At 56.9% G+C, this 25,409-nt stretch overlaps 3 protein-coding genes across 4 annotated transcripts in view; 1 reads left to right on the plus strand and 2 right to left on the minus strand.

Moving 5' to 3' along the window:
- GNAZ (G protein subunit alpha z) overlaps positions 1–5,464 on the minus strand; it is a 49,272-nt gene extending 43,808 nt beyond the window's left edge. Inside the window, exon 1 of the mRNA XM_075996742.1 lies at positions 5,283–5,464. The gene's annotated coding sequence lies outside the window, so the exon portion shown is untranslated. The remainder of the gene's footprint in view (positions 1–5,282) is intronic.
- Positions 1–13,828, plus strand: part of RSPH14 (radial spoke head 14 homolog) — a 70,237-nt gene extending 56,409 nt beyond the window's left edge. For both annotated transcript variants that reach the window (XM_020282924.2, XM_012749293.2), the window contains exons 5-7: positions 10,282–10,507; positions 12,367–12,503; positions 13,524–13,828. In XM_020282924.2, coding sequence (XP_020138513.1) covers positions 10,282–10,507; positions 12,367–12,503; positions 13,524–13,765 — 605 coding nt within the window. In that variant the 3' untranslated portion in view covers positions 13,766–13,828. The remainder of the gene's footprint in view (positions 1–10,281; positions 10,508–12,366; positions 12,504–13,523) is intronic.
- A 3,957-nt stretch (positions 13,829–17,785) lies between these two features.
- The window catches only part of LOC105862777 (sodium/glucose cotransporter 1-like), a 79,044-nt gene continuing 71,420 nt past the window's right edge, over positions 17,786–25,409 (minus strand). Inside the window, exons 11-12 of the mRNA XM_075996743.1 lie at positions 21,167–21,269; positions 17,786–18,853 (exon numbers count right to left, since the gene is read on the minus strand). Coding sequence (XP_075852858.1) covers positions 18,730–18,853; positions 21,167–21,269 — 227 coding nt within the window. The 3' untranslated portion in view covers positions 17,786–18,729. The remainder of the gene's footprint in view (positions 18,854–21,166; positions 21,270–25,409) is intronic.

The following is a 25,409-nucleotide window of genomic DNA, read 5'->3' on the forward strand; positions in this document are numbered from 1 at the left end:
TGCGATCACCCTTCCTGTGACCAGCCAGGGCCAGGCCTCCAGGAGGAAGCTGGGCCACCCCACACCACTAAGACAACAAGCCCTCAGGTTCCTAGACACCCTCCTCCCTGGGGCCTGGTGAACTGGACCCAGTGGCTGGCTGGAACCACTGAGGTACTGGGGAAAGAACCCACCTCTCCGGGGCTCAGCCGCCTCAACCACAGAACCAAGGTAAACAGGCCCCTTCTCAGCGGCACTGGCTGTAGGAGGACACAGTGAGCTGCGGCCCCTGGAAGGCACTTGTCTGAGCGACAAGAACAGGTTCTGCGTGCCCTCCTTGCAAATGCCTACATCTGGGCACTGGGGGGACGCGTGCATCAGGGCCACTCTCCTCCACGTCTCAGAGGACCTCAGCCTTTGAGGCCAGGTCCCTCCCAGGGAACCCTGTCCTGGCGGCTCTCCATCCCAGGGCCAGGGGAGGCCACTCAACGGGCAGGGGTCTCCTGAAAGGTTTGCTCTGACCACAGCCCACACAGACACAAGAGGCCTGGCTGAGCCCTCGGGGACTTGTGTGTTTCTGGCTGAAGGCTGCTGAAGTAACACCACCGGGCTTGACACTATTTGTAAGGCCCCTCCCTGCACCGTGGCTTTTAACAGTCTCGCTTCTTAGCACTTTTTGATGGATTCTCCAGGGACGTCTCTAAAAGAGGGTTATACCTTAATTTAGAAGCAAATAACTCAAAACTCTGTGATGCAGCAGGTTCTTCTGGAAAAGAGATGAACTCAAGGAAGCCATTGCTGTGTGAAGCTGCGGCCATACTGGCCCAGGGCCTGCTGATGGGACAGCCTGGGCCTCAGCCTTGAGATGTGCCTCCCACTGCCTCCTGCCTGAGAGGCCACAGCCAGGAGGAAGAAGTGACAAGTTGCACCAGGCAATTCTTCACTTAACATGTGGCGTTGGGCTCTCTGGGCCAAGAGGCTGAGCAAGGCTTACAGGCTGGGTCTGAATGTCCCCAAAAGCAGCCCCATGGGTCGAACGCAACCCACCCGCCCACTCAGAGAAGGGAGGAGAAACACACTGGAGAGCAGGCAGCAGGCAGGTCATGGGCCCACCCTCCAGGTCTGCCTTCTCCTCGGGGACCACCACAGCCCCAGCACTGTCTCCAAGGTTGCCATGTGCCTGGGCAGCCACATGGGTTTAATGCTCTGCTGTCACTGTTCTGAAATGCTTAATGGTTTTTACCAAAGAGTTCCAGCCCCACGGCGCCATCACAGTCACGCTCCCACCTCACTTGCTCGCCAATCCTCAATCTCCTTTTCTGGATGCTCCATCCCTACACATGCTCTGAGTAGTAAAGACCCTGAGGCCCAGCCTGGCCTCTTCTGGTCCCATCTGTCCTTAATGCCCAAGTGACCTCACCTGGTCCCTGGCTTCCTGCACACCTTAATGCCAAAGACTCCAAGTTGCTACCTCCAGCCTCGCTTTCCCCACTGACCGCCATGAGTACCGATGGATGGCTCGCAGGGCCTCAGACTCAACTCCCAACTCCCTGGCTCTCATGAATAGGGCTTTCCGCATCTTTCCTCCTGGCCTATGCCAGCTCTGTCTTTCCATTGGCTCAGACGAAAAATCTGCAGCTGTCCTTGCCTCTATCCATTGCAGATCTGACCTGCTACTCTTCAAAATAAATCTCCCATCCAACCACTTCTCATGGCCTCCAACGAACCTACCACCGGCAGCCTCTGCCCCTGGGATGTTGCAACAGCCCTTGGTGGACCCTGGATCTTGTCCCTACCCCAGCCTATTCTCCCACATCAGCAGAGAGATCTTTTTAAAAAGTGCAAATTAGCTGAAATCTCTCCTTTGCTCCAAATCTGTCAAGGTCTTCCCACTTCACCAGGGCCTGCAGAGCCCTGCTGGACCTAACACCAAGACCCCACCCACGCCCCCACACTGAGCTGCAACCACTAGCCTTCTGGGGGGCCTGCAACAGCTGGGCAGTGTCTGCTCAGTGCCCCTGCACCTTTCTTCACGTCTCATACAGCCATGCCACTTGCCCAGCGCTTCTCCGCCACACTGCGCCAACACCCCCTCCCAGGTATCCCCACTGTCTGCGTTAGTTTTCTCCATGGCACAGCATTCGTTCACACACATTACTGTCAGCCCCTGCCCATCTGATGAGAATGCCATGAGCAGACACCACGTCCTTGCTGTGCCCCTGTGCTAAGTGTAGGGCCTGGCATGCGGACAGCACTGGTAAATGTTAGTTGAACGAATGAATGGATGGGCTGTGTGAGGTTCCGCTCCTCAGGCTCCATGTGAGGGCTGACGTCTCCCCTCACGTGCTCCAGGATCTGCAGGACGGTCCCTGTAAGCTAGTCCGTCAGTTCTATGCGTCTCCCCTGCCAGCCTGGACTCATGAAAGGGACCCAACTTGTGGGAAGGGCGGTGCAAGGACTGGCAGGGCACTCTTGGCACTGTGTACAGATGAGGACAAAGAGGCTCAGGGAGGATGGGCCTGGACCAGGGACTGCAGGACCAGGGCCTGACCCCAGGTCTTCTGCTGCCTAGACCAGAGTCCTCACCTCACCACCTGGGTGCATGACAGTCTGGGAGCTCGCATGCCCCTGCCCAGTCTGCACAAGCTGCACCTGGGCCCTTGCTCTGGGTTTCTGCCTGGAGCTGACCCTTGGTGTCAGTGCCAGCGCTTCTGTCCATGTGTCTTGGTGCTTGCAGGCACCCCTGGAGGCTGGGCTACCCCAAGTTTCCTTCTTGGGGGCTTCAGGAGAGCAGCATGCTGATCTGCCTCCTCCAGGATTCCCGGGAGTTGGCTATGGTCAGCAGCAGCAAGACGCCTTCACCACCGCACAGCTCTAGGGTCTTCTGCGACTGGCATGGACAGCACAGGCTGCCTCATCCTCGCCTCCAGGGGAGGCGGGGGCACGCATGCATTCGCACACCGACAACCACAGTCAGTATTCTTTCTGAGGGCAGCCCCTTGGCCCCACCAGCTTCTCTGTAGGGGCTTTGGGCAGGCTTGCCATGTTGTGGAGTTACTTGGAAGTTCCCAGAATCACCTTAGGCGCTCCTGAGGTCCAAACTGAGGCACATCTCCTTGGACTGTGGGAGACAGGGCTAGAGGTTGGGGACAGAGGGAGGAATCCACTCTGTGTCTCAAACCCAGAGCCCCATGGCAGGACCCTGGAACAGGCCAGGCGAGAGGCAGAGTAAGGCAGCTCCTCCTGCTCAGTGCAGACTGCATGGCCCCTGAAGGCAGGCAGACCCCGTTCTTGAGGTACAACCTGAGCCTCAGGCACAGCCCAGCATGTGTGTTTTGGGGTGGGCGTGCTACAGAGACAGCAACAGCCTCTTCAGGGTAGAGCAAAAACATCCCCAGGAACGAGCGAGCAGATCTAGGGCAGAAGGTGACACCGGCCTTTCGAGGGGGAGGCACTGTCTTATTCACCTCCTGTCTCAGAAACTCAACGTCTGTTAGAGGAACACACAGGAAGAGTTTTAAGCCAAATGCCATCATCTCATCGTCTCTGGAAATAAGGCATGCTCGAGGCACAGCACTTCACCCAAGCTCAGCAAGGCCCTCTGCACCCTGCCTGCCCCTGATGGATGCTCCCAGGCTGCCTAGGCTGCTGCTCTCAACATCCACACTCAGGGGCAGAGTCACCAGCCAAGCGCCATCCATGAAAGAGGCAGCTCCCTCTAGCTAAGAAGGGGGCTGGGGTGTGGGGGTAGTTACCCAGTGCCCTGGCTCTACCCAAGGGATAAGGGGCCTGGAAGTGCAGCCCCAGGCTGAGAGGAGCCTTCCCTGGTCCTTACGCTCTTCCCCCGCTCACCCCAGCTCATAGGGTCACAGAACTGCTCCCCTTTTACAGATGAGGAGGCTTCAGTCTCCCACGCCCTCGGCTACCAGGCAGTGGGGCTGTTCCACTTCCCAGCTCTCTTGGCCCTATGTGGCCCCACCCGCCTTCCCTCCAGGGCTGCTGCTCCTGCCCAAGCACACCCAGTGCTCACCCCAGACCCAATTGCCCCTCTGTGCCTCCATCCACTCTCTCCCTTCTGCCCGCAGTGCCACCCCAGCTGTGCCCATGTCCTTCAAGCTCCAGTTCAAATGTCACGTTGCCCACAGGCCTGTCTGACTCCCAGTCCCAGCACCTCTCCCAGAGGCCCCTGCACCCACACTCATGCTGGGCTATCTGGGCGGTGGTGAGTCAGTCCTGGGAGGGCAGGCCCAGTCCACTCCCACTGTGTCCACCCAAGCACCAGCCCCTGGGGGAACAAGTGCTCAGTAAATATTTGCTTAATTGAATTTGGCCAAGGAACCTTCTCCAGACAGCTAGATCCCTAGGGCAAGGAAATCACTTGGGCAGAAAGGAGCCAGGCAGGGGCTCAGTTGCCTCCCTAAGCCAGACAGACCCTGGCTACCAAGCAGTCCCTCCACCCTGTGCCGCCGACACCAGGGAACCCTGTCTCGCCTGGCACGGCCTTTCCATCCTCTTCTCTCACAAACAGGAGCCCCAATTCTTGGCCTAGACTCCTGTCATCGTCTCCCAGAAAGGCTCAGCACCGCCCTAAATGCAGAGTCCTCTTGGATCGCCGCAGGATACCGAGCCCAGCCTTGAGGCCCACACACCCCTCCCCCAAACACCCCCACCTCCTTTTAAGGGAAAAAATATCGAGCCGGGAACGTATTACAATCGCAGCCGGTCGATACTCATCTTTTGCTCTAAATGCCTCCAAGGAACCTGCTCGCGGCAAGAGCAATGACCGAGAACCGCGAGCCGCCTGTCGCGGGGCCCAGGCCTGGGGCCCTCCCCTCGGTCTCCGCCAAGGCAATGCGTCGTCGGGCCGGCCGCCTGGGGCCCCCGCCGTCCCCCAGTGCCCCGAGGGAGACCTCGCCTCAGCGCCGCTCCCCTGGTCGCCGGCCGGCCCTGGGCTCCGCACCAGCCGCTGCTCGGGGGCGCCGGCGGCCCCGCGCGACATCCCCGCACCCCCTGCACACCCTCCCGGGCCCGCAGCCGCCCCTCCCGCGGGCTCCTCGGCCCGCCGGCGCCTCCCTCCGCAGCCCCGGCCCGCCCAAGGCGGACCCTGGCCCTCGCAGGCTTCGGCACCTCGCCGCCGCCCGCCCCGGCCGGGCATCCCTGACGCCGCGCCGCCGCGACCCCGCCCGGCGGCCCCCGGCACAAAGGCCCGGGAGGGTCCCAGGTGAGGCTGGGGCGGATGCCCGGCCGCGCCCCCGACCCCCGGGCGCAGCCGCGTGCGCCCCGGCCACGGGCGGCTCACTCACCTCCGGGCCGCGGTGCCGGGCGTCCGCCGAGCTGCTCCGGGCGGGGCGGGGCGGGGCGGGGCGGCGAGCGCGGGGCCGCGGCGCCCTCGTTCCGCACGACGCGGGCGGCAGCCCCCGCGCGGGGACGTGACCGGACCGCGGGCGGCGCACACGCTCCGGCCGGCCTGGCTCGCTCCGCCCGCCCTCCCGCGCCGCCCGCCGCCCGCCCGCGGGTCCGCCCGCCCCGCGCCCAGCGGCCGCCGGCAGGGGGCGGAGCCGCGAGCGCAGCGCGTTGCCAGGCCAACCGCGGACGGGGGTGCCGCGCGCCCGCTGGGCACCACGCGCCGGGCGCCTCCGCCCCACCACGAGCGCCGGCTCGCGGCCCATTGGACGCAGGCGGCTGACGGACGCGCCAGCAGTCCAATGGGAACGGATAGGGGTCGGGGCCACAGCTCTGCCTGCGCCGCAGTCCTGCACTCGCTACCCGCGCCGGCATCCTCCGGGCTGCGTGGAGGCCCAGACGCCGACACGGTGGGCCCGCGTCTGGCAAGCCGGGCGGGCCGGGCCGAGAGCATCCGTGGCCCTGGCCCCTCCACATCAACGTGTCCCAGCTCACCTCCCCACCGAGTCGAACCCAGCCGGGCCCCTTCTGAGCACCGCGTCCTTGGGCAGCCGGCTGACCTCTGCCAGTCTTTCCGTTTGCAAAGTGGAGCTAGTGGCACCTGCCTCCTGGATTGTCGCAGCAGAACGCTAGAACGTGTGAAAGGTTGTGCAAACCCTACAGTTTACAACGGTGAGGTGTGCAGCGATGGGAGGGGCATTAGCCATCTCCGCTGCTCTGCCCCCAGCGTGTAGAGGCTCTTTGGAATCCCCGGCAGCCCTAGTCCAGGAAAGGTTGCCCGGGAAGGGAAAGGAAGTGAGGGTGAAGGGCCCAGGAGCTGGCCCCGGGCCCAGAGAAGCGGGAAGAGCCAGTTGACTTAAGCCCAGGCCCTGTTGGTGCCTTTGGGATCTCACAGCAAGCATCAGACCTCAGCCAAACGTACCGGAGGGCAGGCTGCCACATTCTCCTTTCAATTTCAGAGCCTGTCTGTGCGTATTGCAGCCTAGACCATCTGTGGTAAAATGTAGATGCCTCCCAGATCCTTCCTTACCACTTTACGCCTTGGTGGTCAGGTCACCTGGGTGACTCCGTTCAGTAAGCAGAAGCACTGGGACTGACCATTGGCAGAGGTCAGTGGTTTGGCCGTTGCAGCCCAGCTCTGTGATCTTGCAGACCCCCCAGGTTACAGGACAGGGGCAGAAAGCAAGACAATAATCGGCTATTACAGTCATGTGATACTATTGGAGGAGACCCAAAATGCTCTGGGGGCATGTGGCAGGGGAGCACTGGCCACTGGGCCAGCTTCCTGAAGGAAGAGATGAGGCCACAGCAGGAGTGCAGGTAGCCAGTGACATGGGGTGGGAAGGAACTGCACTCTGAGGTGGGAATCGCACTGGGCGTGAAGGAGCACGAGGCTTGGGAGAACCCGGGAAGACCAGCGTGGCCGGGGCAGCGAGCTGAGAGGGATGTTGGCCTAAGAACCACTAGAGAATTTTAAGATGAGCCTTTTACGATGAAGCCTTTTCCCCCCATATTTATTTGCAGTAGGCATGGTCCCCCAGACAGTGTGAGTCTGGGTCCTACTGGGTCTAATCAAATAACAAAAATATCAACTAGTCAGTCCAGAGACAATGAGAAAGAGCAGAGAGTCGGTGCATGAGGCCGAGTCCAGGGTAGGGCCTGCTGTGGCTGTGGGGCCATGGGGAGACCCAGCGTGTCAGGAGGCAGTGGCTGGGCGTGATCAGGGTACCCATGAGAGGAGCTGCATGAGAGGAAGCAGTGGCACTCGCCAAGAGTGGAGGAACAGTTGGAGAGGTGGTCAGGAAGCAGAGAGTGGAGGGAAGAGGAGGGAAGACGCTATTGATCAGTGGTGTCACAGCTGCTTTGAGGCTGAGCAATGTGAGGACAATGAAGCATCCCCAAGGGGAGGCAGGCACAGTGGGCGTCAGTGTGCCAGGGGTCCAGGGCCCGAGGCTGTACAAGGCTCAAGCTGGGCAGATGGGTCACCAGTGGAAGAGTCACAGTGGGCCCAGGGAGCCAAAGGCAGACACACAGTCCCCAAGGCAGGAAGGGGTGTGACTGGAAGCAGAACCCAGGGCTGGCGCTCTGTCCTGAGTCCTCACTGACAGACAGATGGCAGTTGGGGCTCCGCAGCAGCCAGAGGAAGGGGACCTTGGTGACTCAGCCTATCTGGCACCTCCCCAACTCAGCAGGGACAGCTGGCTGAGAAGTGGCTCCTGTAGGGTGGTGTCCCCTAGAAAATGATCAAACCTCAACCACAGGTGGCTCCCCCCGTGGGCGTCATGACCCCTCAATCCTAGTGGCTCCTGGGTCATCAACTACTCACCCATCATGGCCCCTACCTACATACCCACCAGGCCAGATCAGGGGTCCCACCAAGCACACACACACCTTTGACACTCGGCCGGTCTGGACTCCTCCACGCCATGAGGGCTGCTTCCCCGGGCCTCCCGTCCTGCACTTCCAGAGCCCCAGGACCCTGGAATTCCTTGTTTATGCACGTGCCAACCTGTTCTGAAACGACCTGTCCCCAGCTGGCACTCCCATTGGTCTTCCCACTTGTCTGTCCCCAGCTGGCACTTCCCCTTGCTGAGGGGGCTGTGGGGTGTCTCACTTGTGTCTGAACTTCCCAAGGCCCAGGGCCTGGCCTGCTCGGGTGCCAGCCCACCCTGGCTGGCTCTTTTCTGTGCCCACCTGTCCTGCACTCCTGCACACCCACCTCACTGCCTGTTAGGCTGCCACCCAGCTGGGTGGGTTTCTCCAGCTTGTTCCCTTGGGGTCCATGTGCCCCACCCCCACTTGAACAAGCCATCGCAAATCTGGGTTAGTTATAAATAGCCAGGCCCGAGACTCTTCTTTTAGCTGAAAAGAAGCAAAGTGAACGAGCAGAAAGGCACACCCGGCACGCGTTTTATTTTTAATCTTCTCCTCTGTCTCAAAATGAACCTGGGTCCCAGAACTGAGCATTTCTAGGAGCAGAGGGCCAAATGCCTGAGAAACAAAACTGGAGGAGCTGAGAACCCTGCCTGGTTTTGCCCCCATCTTCTGTGTGACCTTGGGCATTTGAGTGACCTCTCTGGGCCTCGGTTTCCTCACCAAAGGAGAGGGGCACAGCAGAGGTAATCACCTCTGATATTGCGACTTTTCTGACCTCAGCTCGCTCCCGTATCCTTCCCCCAGCCTGTGCCCACCCACTTTGGCAAGCAGCTCCCATAACCCCAGCACAGACAGTGTCCCTGCGATTTCCCAGAAAGTTCAAATCCGGGTGCAATGGGGCCCCAACTGGACGATTCAGAACTTCCTCACACCCAGGTCTTTGCTCAGGTGGTCCCCAGCCCAGAACCTGTACCCCCATCTGCCAGCAAACATCCTTGAAAGGTCAAACTGTCACCTCCCCACAGTAAGCTGTGCAGGTCATGGCTGTACCTGAGGTGGAGCAGGGTGGGAGCAGGAGGCCAGGTGTGTGGCCTGGCAGTGGCCTGGCCATAGGAGAGGGTGGAGGGGGAGAAAGGATCAGGCCACCAAGAGAGGCTGCCGGGGGACCAGTGATGGGCTCGCAGGGCCTGGACTGTGTTCTGCTCCTCACCCCCCACCCCCACCCCAGCAAGCCCTTGCTGGCAGCTGGGACTCAGTGTTGGTGGGACGCAGGCACCTCTTGCACCCTGCCCAGATGTTCCAGGCACACAGTGACAGTCCCTTATGTGGATGTGGAAATCTGTAGCACAGGAAGTTCCCACCCACAGCCCCGCTGGTGTCGTGCAGCCCGCACCAGCTAGGCTGGCCTCAGTGGTGAGGAAACCAGTCTCGGAGCTGGGACAGGACACGCCAAGGAGTCAAACTAGGCATTTGGGAAGTGTGTGTTAAATCTTAAAAAGCCCAACACTTCTGAAGCAACAGAAAACTGCCTTTCCTGGCATGAGTGCCAACGGGGCAGAGCTAGCTGCTGTAGGCTGGCACCCCAGGGAGAAACTGGTCGGGGCACTGGGAGCCGCTGGACATCAGGGGACATGGTTGTGGGCGAGGTAGGGGCCACTGAATACCCTGGCCTGCCTCTCCACCCCTCACCCTGGGCACCTGCCATTTGATGTCCTCAGGGAGTGAGGGAGGAAGGCTGGGATGATGTCTTCAAAGAGGAAATCCCTGGTGCTAATTGGCACTCAGAGACCTTTAGGCTAATTAACCTGTTTATTTGTCTCTCTAGAGTAAATTAGAGGGTTTAGCAGTGGCAGGCGGAAGAGAGAGGTGTTTGCTGGTGGCCCCTCCCCGGGGGGCTATGGATGGCTTTGCACAGTGGGTGGCTGGGCTGCAGGGCAGTCGTGAGGGGCTGCGTGTGGGGAAGGCTGTCCTCCCTGGAGGTCTGGCACATTCCCTGCTCACATCTGTGCCCCTTGGATGCTGCCCATGACGGGGTTCTGGGTTCTCTCCTGGGCAGCCAGGTGCGGACATTCCCAGGTGGGAGGGGCAGCTGGAGGGGCCAGTGGGACCTGTGCGGGGGCTCGCTTCCTTGTGCCTCTCCCAGCACCTGTGCCCCAGCTGTGCGAGGGGCGTATCCTGTGCTTCCTGTGGGGTATCTGGTCCCTTCTGGACAGACGCCTTGGCCAGACCCTATGGGCTCTTGTCACTTGAGTTGGGGGCACAGCCCTTTTTTGGTATATAAGACACTGGCTACACTCCAGGTCTTCTGTCCCAGACGATTCCAAGTTCTTCTCAAGGGCCAGCCAGGCCAATCTGGGGGCTCGACTGGCTCCACTGCTCTGGAGTGTGAGGGAAGAGAGGAGGGTCCCTCACGTGCCTGGGCCCCTGGGGAGTTGAGCTGCTACCCTCCTAGGCCCAGCCCTGCAGGCCAACCAGCAGGGTGGGGGCAGCTGGCCCACCCTCCGTGCCTTTCCCGTCCCGCAGGGGCCCAAGGCATCGTCAGCAGCGGCCTGATCCCCTCGTTGGTGTGGAAGCTGCAGAAGGAGCAGGGGGCCGTCCAGGAGCTCATTCTAGACACGCTGGCCTACTGCCTGCAGGAGGACGCCACGGAGGCCCTGGGCAGCCGCGTGGTGCCCTTTCTAAAGCAGCTGCTCCTCAGCGCCAGCGACACCATCCGGGCCAAAGCTGCCTGCACGCTCATGGCCGTCAGGTGAGGCCTGGCCTAGGCCTGGGCCTGACCCCGCAGCCACTGGCCCAGGGCTCCAGGGCACCCACGGTGGCCTGCTCCCTCTCACCTGCCACTACCCTGGGGAAGGAGGGAGCTGACACAGAAGACAGGTCTGCATTAAGGTGACCCCTGTCCCACTGGCCTGGGAGTGTCTTGGATCCCAGGAAACCCCTAGCCTGGATGAAACCAGGCAGTTGGTCACCCGCCTGGAGAAGGAAGGCAAGTGCAGGAGAACACTGGTAGTGACGCTGGTGCCTGCTGGGCACTAAGTGCTTCCTATGTGCCAGGTGTTGTCTGCAAACGTCCCATTTGGACAACCCCGAGAAAGGTGATGTCTCTCTTTACAGGTGAGGAAACTGAGGCAGTGTGTCTTGTCACTTGCCCGAGGTCACATCAGAGCACAGTCTACATCCTGGCCTGGAAACTGAGGCAGCACAAGATGCAGGGCTGGGAGAGGGGTGGTGTGCATTCCCACATTGGCCCCTTGTCCCAAGCACGAGCTGGTCACCAGCCCCAGAATTCCCACCTTAGCTGTGTCCCCTTAGTGAGGGCCCTAGGTCCTGGCTGCCTTTCATCTGGGGTTCTCACTGGAGGCCTGGCCAGTATTTCTGTAAGTGTAGCCCCTGGGAGACCTGTTAAATGCAGGCTCCTGGGCCCCAGCCAGCCAATCACCTGTGAGGTTTGCTCAGAGGTCCCTTTCCAGCGGAACCCAGACAGAGGCTTTCTAGGACAGAAAATTGCAGCCTTCCCATCCCTCCTACCCTGCACTATCAACCATCCCTACTGTTTTGTGTGTCACCTCCTGGAGGTGACCACCTCTCAGGAGGTGACCTCCTGAGAACAGGCTTTGCTCTGTTTGCTACTGTAGACCAAAGGTTCTCAGTGGGTGGCTTTGGCCCTCTACTTGCTATGTTAATGGATCTGGGAATCCCTGCGGGGGGCCCAGGACCCTGCATCTTTCAGGCCCACAGCCCTGAAAGCTTAAGAGCCTCACAGTGTCCCGGTTAGTGACTGGCCAACCCCGTTTCCCAAACTATTCCTGTGGAACACCTGTGTATGAGGTGTTATTAAGAGTTCTAGACTGGGTTTTCTGGGCGGCTATGTTTGGGAAAGGTTGATTCAGCTAACTGAGTAGAGCTGGGTGTGGTGGTGCAGGAATGTAGGCCCAGTGACTTGGGAGGCTGAGGCAGGAGCATCACTTGAGGCCAGAGTTCAAGGCTGCAGTGAGCTATGATTGCACCACTGCACTCCAGCCTGGGCAACAGAGCAAGACCCCATCTCTAAAAACTAAAAAATAAAACAAACTAAGTAAGTGACACAGGGGCCTTGCCTGCCCTGTGACTTTCCCATGTGGCCCATGGACAGTGTTACCGGGCCCAGGGAGCCCTTCTCTTTTGGGGGACAGTGTTGGACCTCCTAAGGTGGGAAACTCTCGGGGAGTCCACCACCTACGTGTTCACAGCTTCATACAGTGTCAGAATGAGAAGTGACCCAGGGTCATCTTGTCTAAGCCTCCACCTCAGTTGCCCAGCGCCAGCAGCCTGCTGCGGCTGGGGGCAGCCTGGTCCTCCGACTCTTGGGTGGAGTCACACAGGTCTTCCTGTGGCTTGCACTGCTGGTCCTGCTCTTCCTCATTTTGGGACCAGGGAGAACATGTCTCGTTTCTTTTCCTCATGATGGCTTAGAGTGGAGCTCCGGCACCCCTGGAGCTCACACCAGAGCTCCTCGGCACCCTGAGTAGTCCCAACACAAGCCCTTTCCTTTTGTGTCCCCTGGGGCATTCCTGGGCCTTGCCCTCTTACCCCCAAGCAGAGGTGCCAACCGCCCCTTCTCTGCTCCAGCATCCCCTTGCAGGGCAAGAACCAGGTGTGGGAGTACGGCGTCATCCCCATCTTGGTGCACCTGCTGAAAGACGACATGGATGAGGTGCAGGCCAACGCCGCCGGGGCCCTGACCTACGCCGCCGTGACCACAGAAGGTGAGCCAGGGGCCAGGGAGCATGCTGGCAGCCTCGGTGACCTTTCCAAAACCTTCAGGTGTTCAGGGGCCAGGTATTGCCCCCCAGGTCCCCATGCTCTGCCAAAATCCTCCTCCTGGCTTGTCACTGAAGTCCTGTCAAGGGTTGGTCTGAGGCTCAGCCCTCCCTCTTCTTCCTGGGCACGGTGGGCCAACTGTGGCCCCTCACTGGTCACTCAAATTAGGACCTTGGGGCATCCACACCAGGCTGTTCCCTGAGCCTGGAATTCCCGCCTCCCACCCAGGTCCCTGCTGAGCAGTGATTCTGGGATCAATTAGCTTGCCATCTAAGCCCTGGAGCTCTTGACATCATGTTGTTTCTTGATTGTAATGACTTTCCCCAACTGGAGAAGGGGACAAATCCCCCTACCGAGCCCCCACCTCAAAACTCCCAGCCAGTTAGGCTTCCCCATGAAGTCACCCAGCCCTGGTTTCCACACCCGGCAGGCTGTGGCACGCCACCCCGGGGCCTCAGAAAAGCTGTCTGACCTCCCTTCACAGTGGCCTACACGCACCCCAGCCCGTGCCGCACTTCCTTTGCGGTCCGTGGAGGACCGTCTGGGCTCAGATGTGCTCAGTGTGCTACAAGGAGCCTCCCAAAGACAGGTCCTCCCAGCCTCTCCCTAGCGGTGGGAGTTTGAGGCACAAGGAGGGGACAGGGTGACATAAACGAGCTATTGGATTTACAATTTGAAAAGACCCCTAGTGTTGCCTGTGAGGACTGGGCTTTGGAACAGGAGCAAGGGTGTATGGGGAGAAGCCAGCTAGGGGCTGGAAAGGCAGGAGATGACGGGCCTGGCCTAGGCCAGACTCCGCACGTGTGTGCGGGAGGGGAGGGGTGGGAGGGAAGTGAGCAGGGGGCCAGGGTGGTGCCTCCCCTTGAGATAGTGAAGGCAGAGGCAGGAGGCCAGAGGGCGAGGTGAGAGAGGTGGGAAGAGGCTCCCTCGGGCCATTGGGGACCCCCTGTGCTGGTGGCCTGCAGGGAAGTATGCGGCCCTGGAGGCAGAAGCCATCGACCCGCTCCTGGACCTGCTGTGCTCCCCGGTGAACAAGGTGCGCCTGAACGCCACCAAGGCCCTCACCATGCTGGCTGAGGCCCCCGAGGGCCGCAGAGACCTGCAGTCCCAGGTGCACATCTTCCGCACCCTCCAGGAGGAAACCACTGAGGTCAGCACGCGGCGGGCGGCCCAGATTGCCATCAAAGTCATTGAGTGGAAACCCTGAGCCACTCGTGGGGCAGACCTGCCAAGCCACTTCCATCCTGAATAAAAAGCTGAATCTCTTTATCTTGGGTCCGAATGGCACTTTATGTTCCTGGAGCACGGTCACTTTCCCGCTCTTTCTCTTGCCAAACTGGAAATGCCAGGTCCAGAAGGACTGGGTCCTGGGCTGGGGACGTGGTGGGAGGTGGCCTCTAAGCTCGGTTCTCTGCTGAGGCCAAGAGTCCCGCTCAGAAAGTAGACAGCGGGGCTGAGCCCTCCAGGGACAAGGCTGGGGGCAGGGACTTCAGTTGGGGGAAAGAAGGAACACAGCTGGGCCAGGCACCACCCAAGCTTTGGCACTTGAGTGACCAGGCCCCTGGGGTGTAGCTGGACACAGCCCTCTCAGCCTGGGTGAGGAAGGAAAGTGAGGGGCTCCATCAGGGACGAGTGCTCCAGACAGGGGTAAGTTCTGGTGTCCTCATGAAGATCTTCCCCCAGACAGCTGCATTCCTCTCCAAAGCAAGGAAGTTGGCTGAACACGCTTGGGGGCTGGCCTGCAGCCTCTCCCCTCAGCTCCCGAGGCCTGGGGCCGTCCTCTGGGCAGTCTTCCGCCTGTGCCTCCACCACCACTTGTTCCCTGCAGCGAAGCTGGCGAAGGGGGCTGGAGAGCTTGGGGAAGGAGACAGAGCTGGGCAGAGAGGACGGGCCAGGAGCAGCCAGGCTGCAGGGGGCCTGGGGCATGGGGATGAGGCTGGGGAGTGACCTAGAGAGCCCCTCAATCTCTACCCCCAACCCTGCCTGGCCCAGGAGTCCCCCAGTTCTGGGGGGTGGAGGGTTCTGGCCTCTGCTGGAGGAGCTACAGGAGCCTCCAGAGTTCAGCCTGGGGCCAGAGCCTTTGTCTGGGCTGAGCTGGGGCCTTAATCTTTCCCCAAGGGCTTTCTGAGCCTCCCTGTCTCAAACAGGGTTCCCCTTGTTCACACACTACCCAGCAGTCATGTTTCCTGTGGGATGTCCGCTCTGCCCAGAATAAACGTTATCAGCAAAACCAGAGTCCCAAAGTGAGCCTCTTCTTGTGGTCCTCTCAGTAAGCCCCAGGGGCCCTCACTTTCTGGGAAGAAACAGAAGTTTGTATCCCTGAAATGAAGGATGTAGCCCAGCTAGGCCCTCTTGTTCTGGAAGGGACTATCTGCTGGGCCCAGCTGGGGGTTTCAGGTTTAATCCCATCCTCAAAAAAGGCCCCCTGAGAGGAAACCTTTTCTCCTTCAGGAAAAGAGGTGCTCAAGGGGCTCCACTTCCTCATGTCCCAGTCCTGCCTCAGCACTGAGCAGGCCAGCACTAGCTCTACCCCAGGCTCCAGCCATGGTCACCGTCCCTGCTGCCAAGGCCCTGGGCTCCCGTAGAGTCCTCTGTCTCTGCATGGCCAGTGGTGTTGGTGTTTCTCACAGTTCTGTCCTGCTAGCCTCCTTCTCCCAATTTCCCCAAACAATCTCAGCCACCTGGCTGGGGACCTCCTCCACCTGGCTGCCTTCTTAGCTGGGCCTGCCCTCTGCCCTCTTGCCCCCAAATCTGGGTCTCCAGCCCCAGCCTCTCTATTGAGTTCTGGATCCTTATATCCAACTTAACATCTACCCTTAAATGTCTCCAGGCAAGAATGAACACCAAACCTTCACAAACTGTTTCAAAAATAGAAGAAGAGAGAATATTTCCAACTCATTCTATAAGGGTAATACCACCCTAATACCAAAACCAGACAAAGACATCACAAGAAAACTATAGACCAATATTCCTTATGATTATAGAGACAAAAACTCAACAAATATTAGCAAACCAAATCCAGCAAATATTCAAAGTACCGTACACCATGACCAACTGTGGTTTATCCCAGGAATGCACAGTTGGTTTGGTGTATGAAAATCAATCAATATAATATAATAGGCTAGGCACGGTGGCTCACACCTGTAATCCTAGCACTCTGGGAGGCCGAGGCGGGGGGATCACTTGAGCTCAGGAGTTAGAGACCAGACTGAGCAAGAGCAAGACCACATCTCTACTAAAAATAGAAACTTTAGCTGCATGTTGTAGCATGTGCCTGTAGTCCCAGCTACTTAGGAGCTGAGACAGGAAGATAGCTTGAGCCCAGGAGTTTGAGGTTGCTGTGAGCTAGGCTGATGCCACAGCACTCAACTCAGGGCAACAGACTCTATCTGAAAAAAAAAATTATATATATATATATATATATATATATATATATATATATATATACACACATATATATATAATACAACATATCCATAGAATAAAGGACAAAAATCACATGGTCATCTTAATAGATGCAGAAAAAGCATTCCACAAAACCCAACACTGCATTCATGATTAAAAACAAAAACAGGCTGGGCATGATGGCTCAAGCCTGTAATCCTAACACTGTGGGAAACCAAGGCAGGAGGATCACTTGAGGCCAGGAGTTTGAGGTTGCAGTGAGCTATGGTGATGCCACTACACTTTAGCCCAGGTGACAAAGTGAGACCCTGTCTCAAAAAAAAAAACAAAACAAACTCTCAGCAAACTAGGAATAGAGGGGAGCTTCCTCAAAATGATAAATTTCATCTTCAAAACCTCAGCTGATATCATATTCAGTGGTGAAAAACTGTTCTTTCCCCAATATCAGGAACAAGATAAGGATGTCCACTCTTGTCACTTCTATTCAGCATATTACTGGAGGTTCTAGTTAGGGAAGTTAGGCAAGAAAAAGAAAGGCATCCAGACTGTAAAGAAAGAACTAAACTATTTCTGTTCACAGATTATACGAGCTTATATAAGAAAAATCCCAAGGGAATATATTTAAAAACTATTAGAACCAATAAACAAATTCAGCATCATTGTTGGATACAAGATCAAAATACAAAAAATTAATTGTATTTCCACACATTAGCAATGAACCATCCAAAAATGAAATTGAGGAAACAATTTCAATTATAATAGCATAAAAAAGCATAAAATACTTAGGAATAAATTTAATGAAAGGAGTGTAAGATTTGTGCACTGAAAACAAAACAGTGTTGAAAGACATGAAAGAAGACCTAAATATACAGGAAAGACATCCCATGTTCATGGATCAGAAAACTTAGTATTGTCAAGATAGCAATAAACATTTTCATGCAGCTCAACCTTTGTATGTCAGAAATAAGCTCATCTTTTCCCTGTACCTGTATTTTCTCCAGTGTGACCTGTCTCTGCAATTAGTGCCTTCATCCACATGCTCAAGCCAGAGAGTCACCTCTCGCCAAAGGTCCCCTTCTCTTTGCCACGAACTTGCCTGCATTGCCCTAACAGGCTCCTGGTGGCTGTTCCTGCTTCCCTTTCATCTTCCCAGCAGCAGCTCCTTCCCTGCCTAAGTCCCCTTGGGCCTCCAAAACATACAAGGCCCTTCCCCTTCCCTTCCCACCGTTCTCCATGCACATACTATGTCTTGACATCCTCAAACATGCCTTGTACTCTTGCCTCGTGTCTTATGTGTCCTTTCTGTTATCCAGACAACTGACCTTCTCCTTACCTGACTCTGGGGCCAGGTGGGGCTCCCTGCTGGGCACTGCTGCAGTGCACACACTGCGTGGTGGGCCAGCATGTAGCCTGGGTGTCAGGCAAGGTGCTGCAGGCCTTGTGTCCACCCCGTTGCTAGGTTCCCTTGCTGAGCCTCAGTCTCCTCCCTGTGAAATGCGGTTAATTCTCATCCTTCCACATGGCAGTTTTGTGGCTTGAACGTGATAATGCATTTACCCTGGGCCTGAAAACAGTAAGCCACACAAAATACTGGCCAGTGCTACAATTGTTTTCCCCTGCAGACCTACACTCCAGAGACCAGCTCCCAAGTGCTGTGTTCACAGCTATTGCCTTGGAGCTCCACACAGAGGCTGGCACCTAGTAGGAACTCAGAAATGCCAGATGAAGGATTAAAGAAGGGATGAGGCCTGGTCATATGACCACACCTTCAGAGAATGATTCTTGTGATGAAATTACTTCAAGGCACCTGACAGATTTTCCCTAAACACACAAATCATTTATTTTGGTCTAGAAAGAAGGAAGAGGGAGAGGTTTGGGGGTCTCTACAGAAGGACAGCCCAGGAGTGGCCTGTGTCTGATGGCCAAAGGGGATCTACCCTGTGGGCCAACCCCCAGTGGCAGCCCGCTGCAGGCAGATGGACAGGGCTGGGGAGAGCTCTGCGAGGCCAGGGGTCTCTCCATCTGCCCTCCAGGGCTGCGAGGTGCCAGAACACGCCCCAGACTGTGCTGAGCTGTGGGGAGGACTGTTCTCTTCGAGCAGAGCCTGCCTCGGCCCCACCCCTGGTCCAGGCAGGGGCGGAAGCGTTCGTGCCCTAGTGCACAGCATCTTGGCCGGCAGGGCTGCCCCTCTGAGGGCGTGGAGAGAACAAAGCAGGAAAGAAATGGTAACAGTGAAGTAAACACAAGCAAAAATCCCAAATATATCTAGAGATGAAAAGCCAAAACTAAATTTAAAGTGAAAGTCAGTGTTTATGCAGTAGAGCCATTTGGAGAAAATGACTCATTTCGTAAAGGAACAGATGTTCCCATTTGCATAGTGTCTGCAATCGCGAATGGACTTCGCCCCGGCCTGTGGCGTGGCACGTGTGTCCTGCAGCTGGTGGTGCTTGATGCAGGGCACCAAGGGAGCATTTTCATGAGTGCAGTCCTCAGGCCCAGACCCGTGAGTCTCTCGCAGGAGGCGCTTCTCACCCTTTGCGAGGAGGGAGTCTGGGAGGCAGCAGCTCCGCCGCCCTAGGGGCGTGCCAGGCCAAGCGGCTTTAGATGTAGTAGAGGTGGCAGAGGGTCACAAGCACCAGCAGGAGGACAGCACTGATGTTGACAAAGTGCCTCCAGAAGGGCTTCTCCGATGTGTCGCCCCATTCTCTACCTTCTGTCTTCTTGGTGGCCCTTCCTGGGGCCAGCCCCTCTGTGCCTTTCGATGTGTCACCAGGCTCCACTGTCTCCTTGGATGTCTTTGTTGGGGCCACTTTGGGGCCCAGCTGTGGTTCCAGGCCACAGAACAGGTCCCAGGCCCTCCCGGGGCAGCCCTGGGTCTCCTTGAATACACCTGGAACAGAGGGAACAGGCAAGGTCAGGGGTGCGCCGGGGAGCACAGCCCTTGTGGAGAGTCCCATCTTGGCAGGGAGTCCCGTCCTCAGCCCCTGGCTGTGGAATGCCTCCTACCCTCCTCAAAGACACACCAAGGTCAGAGTAGGACAAGGGGTGTGGGGAGTGACTTGGGGGTGGCATGGGGCTACAGAGTGCTCAGCTGTGCCCAGATCCCCTCGACTGGGACTGCAGAGGTGGCGTCACAGGAGCACAGACCTCCCTGGGGCGTTGCTGGTGTGCTGCAGCAAAGCCCACCCTCTCTGCCTCGGCAGGTCTAGGGCACCACTCTCTTCGGTGACCTCTTGGGGAGTGTCTTTTCCAGGCGGCTACCAGTCTCACTACTCGTCCCTGGGCCTGCGAAGGCACATCCCTGTGGTCCAGGAAGGGAGTGCAGGCACGAGAGGAAGGTGCTGTTCATGTCTCCAGGCCAAACTAATGACAACCCTGAACTCTGGGGCTTGAACATTACTCTGGTGTCCCTGCCCCTCGGGGCCTGCTCAGGCTCGGGTCAGCACCACGGCCAGCTCCGGCACAGCAGCCGCCTGGAATGTGACCCTGGCGCTGCTCCTGGGAATGGTTCCCTCCCAGATGACAAGACAACCGTTCTGTCAGAGCAGGCTCCCAGCAGAATATGCTGTGATGTCTTCTGTATCTCATCCCTTGGCTAGCCTCCGAGCCGGCGTCTCCTGAGCTCCTGTCCCCGCAGCCAAGGCTGAGGAGGCATCAGGCATGATGGAACTCATCGGCCAGGGACAGGGAAGCCTCTGTTACAGGCGTAGGGCAGGGGACACAGATAGCTGGCGCTGGCACTGAGAAGCCCTGAGCACCACACCCTCGCCTGTGTCCTCACACACCCACGTTGTCACACCATTACACGGCTGCTGGGACTGAGAGGCTGCTGCTTGGAGAGGCGTTGGAGCCAATATGGAAAAGGCAACTGGACATTCAATCACAGCCCAGAGGTACAACTGTCACCGCAAACAGCAAAGGCCAGAGAAGGCAGTGGCACAGCTCAGTGGCTCCACGCCCACACATCGGAGCCAGACTGCCCGTGTTGAAATCCCAGCTCTGCCATGGACTGGGTACGGAGCCCAGGGCAAGTTACTGCATTGGTCAGGGCCTCAGCTTCCCTGGCTGTAAAATGGGAATAATGATTGTGCCTCTCACGTATGGGTGAGACTGTGGCAGTGCCTGGCACACTGTGGGTACCGAGTGAGCCAGCTTGTACCCCCTAGAGGAGAAGAACCACAGCGGGCATCTGCAGGGAGCCCTGCACCCTCCAGGGGCGTGGGGTCCCATGCCCGAGAGGCCACACCCTGCTCCACAGAAGCCTATGGAGCCCACCCTGGCCAGGTGTGCATCTCCTGCCGGTGTCAGGAGGCAGCCCCAGGTCTCTCTGGGACCTGGGTTTCCCTGGCAGGAGTGCAGAGGGGCCCAGAACCCTGCCTGCTCCCAGCCAGGCCCCTCCCTGCCTCCCCAGACTCAGCCTCCCCGTACTGTCCCCTGAGCCTCGGGGCTAATCTCATTATGCCCTTTATCCCCGTTTGCGTCAGGGACCGAAAGCAGCTCAGGTCACCCTCCCCCATGACCCTCAACACCCCTTTTCTGACTCTGTCTGCTCAAACACTTCCTCCTCACCCCCTGAAGGTCCCAGGGCATTAGCCTATCCCTGGAAAATTCTCTCCCTTCTTGCTGGGACTGAAACCTACTTCCCCAGACCCGCTTCCCCCTGGCGCCCTCCTAGGTGGGCTGTTCCCCCACCCACGCCCCCTGGAGACAGGCAGGTCCTCATAGACCATGTCCCGCACCCCTCACAAGGAGCCCTCTGTGGCCACCAGCGCCCCCTCCTGGGCAGCGCACCCCAGCACAGTCTCCGTGAGGCCAAACCAGCCAGGCCTCAGGCCCTGCCTTTCGTCGCCTCAGCATGCGCCTGACTGTGCACCCCATCCCTGCCAGTTCTGGGACACCAGACACTTCAGATTCCCTGCCCCTCCTCTGCCTCCCCCTCGTGGCCTGGGGTGCCCCCTGCCTCAGCCCCACACCTCTCCGCCGCCCGCTCCACGCAGCTTGCAGGCCTGCCAGGGCGTGTGCTGCCCTCTCCCTCGCCCAGCCCGCTCTGCGTGGAGGTGCCATGGGCATTGCCACCTCGAGTGCCCTAAACACACCTCGGGACAAGTGAAGGATGGGGCCTCTGCCTGGAAGCACAGTTCTGAGGGTGCAGATCGCAGGCCGCACAGGACCCCTGCCCGGGGCTCTGGATCTGCCTTCTCACCTGACTGTGACGCGGACGAGGGGAGTCTGTTCCTTCGCATCTCTATGGCCAGGTCTACCCTTTCTTCTTGGCTGTTGCGTAAACTCCAACAGAGCCGGTGCAGCTGGGGAGGGAGAGTGGGAGGGGCATGTCACCACCCAGGACCCTGCCAGGGGGCCACAGGTTACCGTGGCCTGATGCTGGGCACCAGCATCTCCAAGGACTGAGAAGAGATCTAGCTGTTAGACTCCAACAAACGACAGAAAGGATATGAGATCGGAAAGTGTAGGCATTGGGACCTTTGGACTTCAGTACGGGCTCTGGCACCGTGTGGTTGTGTGACCTTGGCAAAAGGTGAAACGACCTGCCTAGTCTCAGTGTCTGTCACCTGTGAGGCAAGGGGCTGGAGGCCATGAGTTCAGAGCTCCTCAATCTGTGGGTACAGGAGCATGCACCACTTCAGAGTGGGAGGAGCCCCCATCACGGCAGGGTCTACTTCTGCTGGTGGTAAGGGGGAGCCTTGTGACCTGGATGGGCAGGGCAGGGCAGGATAGCCCCAGAGCTGCTTCTAGCCCAGAAGCCTCCACTGGGTGTCAGAGCCGAGCACTGACTCGCCAACCTGAACCTGCCCCGAGACACAGGTCAGCTGGGCTGTTGCAGACCTGGAGGGGCACTCCCTATCCCTTCTGGTCTGTAATTTTTTCCCTCTTTCTAAAAACACATATGGAAGCTTTGGGGAGGAAGATATCTCAGTCAATAGTTGTTGCTTTTTTAGAAAGTCATTATTATTTATGAGACAGGGTCTTGTTTTGTTACTGGGGTGCAGTAGCACATCGCAGCTCACTGTAGCTGCAACAGAAGCAAGGGCCTGAGAAAGGGCAAAACGTGTCACAAGTTCTCTCTCTGCCCCCTCACCATTTTTGGGATTTTAAACCTGCATTCTGAGGCCAGTGATCAGAGAGGCAGGGGAGTGTCTTTTGTTCTTTGTATCACAGGAGACGGGTCAGCGGAATTGTCTGGGCAGAAGTCACAAGATTGTCTTCACTGGAGTTGCTGCAGTTCAACAGCCACTGCTTGAAGCTGAAAGTTCCCTTTAAAAGCTCTATATTCCTGCTTACAGATGGGAGGATGAGTGTTTTCTTTTTTTTTTTTAAGATGAGAATCTGCCAACCTCCTCATTTGCTGGCAAATTAACAAACTTCTCTTTCCTTCTCTTCAAGCCACTTGTCCTTTTTCTTCCCTTGGCTGCAGGGGCAAGTCCTGAACTTTCAGTAACAGAATTTGGAGCCCCAGGTGGGCCCTCAGCACCCTGGTGGAATGGCACCCGTGACTGCTGCTGCAGCAGGAAGAAGCAGGGGGCAGCCTAGGCCAAGCCCTGGGTCTGCATTAGTGGGAGCAGCATCTTGTTGGGGTGAGAGAACAAGGAAACACCCCAGCAGCGGCTGGAGCCTGTTTAGCTCTGGGGAACTCCCGTCTCTTTCTCCGCAAATTAGATGCAACTCCAACCAACCTGAACTTTTTGAGGAAAAGGAAATGGATTTGGAAAGTATCACGACAGTTGGGGGAGATTTTTAAACCTTCTAGCCCTGTGGCAGGGCATTTGTTACGAGGCGCCATTTGGGGGTGGAAGTCACAATTGAGCAGAACTAGGGAACCTGGGGAATTCATTCCCTTTTGGATTAGGAGATGTTGGTTCTTGTTTGTGAGGTTCCCATTTGTCTGGTAAGGACCTGGCATTTGAGGTTGTTTGCATTGGGAATTCCCTGTATTGTCTACTTGTTGTGTTGTGTTCATTGTTGTTTGCCAACATGGGAGGCTCCATTTCTATTCCATCTGAAAGCCCCTTGGGGACAATCTTGGCTGAATGGCCAATTTATAGCTATAGGTCTATGTCTAAAAGGGAATGGTGTTATTGTAATCCAACGTATGTGCTAGAGTGTAAGGAGAGGTGGCCGTTGAATGGAGCCTTAAATTATTACGCTATCTTACAACTGGAATTATTTTGTCAAAGTTCAGATAAATGGGACAAGATTCCATATGTATGATCTTTCATGCAATTGCATAAAAAAGAGGCTGAAAATCCAGGTGATAAAATTGGGGAGGAATTAACCAGGTTGGATCACATGAGCCCTTTATCTGCTCCCCTACTGCCAGCTTCCCACCTGCTGGGGAAGGCACCAGTCTCGCCCATGGTCAAGCCTGCACTGCTGGGGACCTGCTGCCCCACAGCGGGCCTGGGAAGTGGCCCTGTACAGAGCCATAGCAGGGACAACTGCCACTGCCACCATCCCCTGATGATGCTGCTATCTTAGCACCATGAGAGGGACCAGGGAGGGTGCAACTGGGACCTATTCTTCAGGCCCACACCCACTAGATTATGACTTGAAGTGAGAATGATCTCTCCTCTAAGACCTACCAGGGAACTCAATTTGGCCAGAGGCCACCCATGGCTGGGGCAAGGCAATTTCCATTATGGCAATATCAAATATGAGGTTTGATGGCACAACGACAGCAGGTAGAGTGTTATTGGACTTACACAAATTGGGATCCTAATGCGGATACAGTTGGTATGAGAATAAATCATTACTGGAAGTGTATTCTGGCAAGTATACTCTGGAAGTGTACTCTGGAAGGGAGTGCCTAGACATAAGAGTTTAAACAAGGTCCAAGAATTACAACAAAAAGCTAATGAAGAGCCCTCTGAATCTCTGAAACACATCTATCGGGCATATTGGAAATATACAGATGTGGATCTGGGGACCCTGAAAATATGTGGCCAATAACATAACTTTTACAGGGCAGAGAGCTCCATATACAGAGGAAGCTGCAGCGTGTGGAAGGGACAATTGGCATGAATTCCTCACAGTTTCCTGATATTACCTTTAAAATATATAACACTAGGGAAGAATAGAAACTGAAACCTCCGTGTGTTCTGTTAGCTGGGCTAAGGGTCCTTTGAAACAGTCAAAAGAAAGGGCGGAAAAAGGTCACCCCAGGTTGAAGTACTTTTTGTAAAAAGGACGGACATTAGAAAGAATGCTGCCCAAAATTGCAAAGGGCTCCAGATAACAAGAAACCCTCAGGAAAGCAAATGGTTCTTTGAGTTCAGATGACGCAGTACGGGCCCCAGGGCTCCATGCCTCACTAGTGGCTCCAACCCAAATATCCCCACAGGAGCCCCAGGTACAACTGACAGTGGGGACTTGATTAGCGGGCCTTTTAATTAGCACAGGAGTGCCACCACTGCCAAGCCATGTGCACAGAAGCAGCCTGAGGCCTCCCCACTGGCTGCTGCCCTGGCCCCGCCACCAACTGCATATGGCACTCTGGGAGCCAGGCAGGGGCTGGCAGGGGCAGGCAGCGACAAGGCAGCCTTTGGCAAGGGGCATCTGAGGAACTCATTGTTGCGGGCCCAGGAGGCAGAGCCTGGAGAGCCACTGCCAGAGCTGGAGCTGCTCCTGCCGCTGCCAAATCTGGCGGACCTAGGCGAGCAGTGGGAGCACTGGGAGCTGTTCCAGAAGCGGCAGAAGCTGACCTCCGAGGCCACCACCAAGCTTCTGCTGGATGACTACCAGGGCCTGGTGAGGCACACAAGAGGCTGCCACTGTGGAGCAGTTTGGACCTCAGCAGACCTGTACATTGTTGCAGCATTTGCAAGAAGAAAGCTACCAAAATGTAAGGCCGTAAAGGTGATGGGACCCAGGACATACAAAAAAATTAAAATTCCCCATACCAATGAGTATAGATCTGTGCAGGATCTACCTGCCATTAATGATATTGAACAAGTGACTATTAATGACACTCAGTTGCATTTGAATGGCAGGATCCTGGGACTAGGGTGGCTTCATGGAGCTGCTGGACTGTGTTGCCTCAGGGTTTAAAAAGGCTCTCCTGCCCTGTCTGGTGAGGGCTCAGCAGGGTACTTGTGGAACCTACAATTGGACAGATTTGCAAACAGCAGGTTACTTATCAGGGATTCCAAGTTAGCAAGGGAGCCCGTAACAACTACGCAGGTTCCTAGGAACGGCAGGGTTGTGTCGCATCTGGATCCCAAACTTTGGACTAATAGCAAAGCCCTTGTATGAGGCCCTTAAAGGAACAGATGTGGAGCCACTGGTCTGGACTACAGACTGTCAAAATATCTTTGAAAGAACTAAAGCAGACCTTTATGACTGCCGCTGCTTTGGGGTTGCCTGGCTTGCAGAAAGAATTTAAATTATATGTTCATGAAAAATAATGGCCTGGGGCTTCAGACAGATGCTGG

Source organism: Microcebus murinus, chromosome 22 (genome assembly GCF_040939455.1).
Source record: "Microcebus murinus isolate Inina chromosome 22, M.murinus_Inina_mat1.0, whole genome shotgun sequence".
Classification (NCBI taxonomy): Eukaryota; Metazoa; Chordata; class Mammalia; order Primates; family Cheirogaleidae; genus Microcebus; species Microcebus murinus.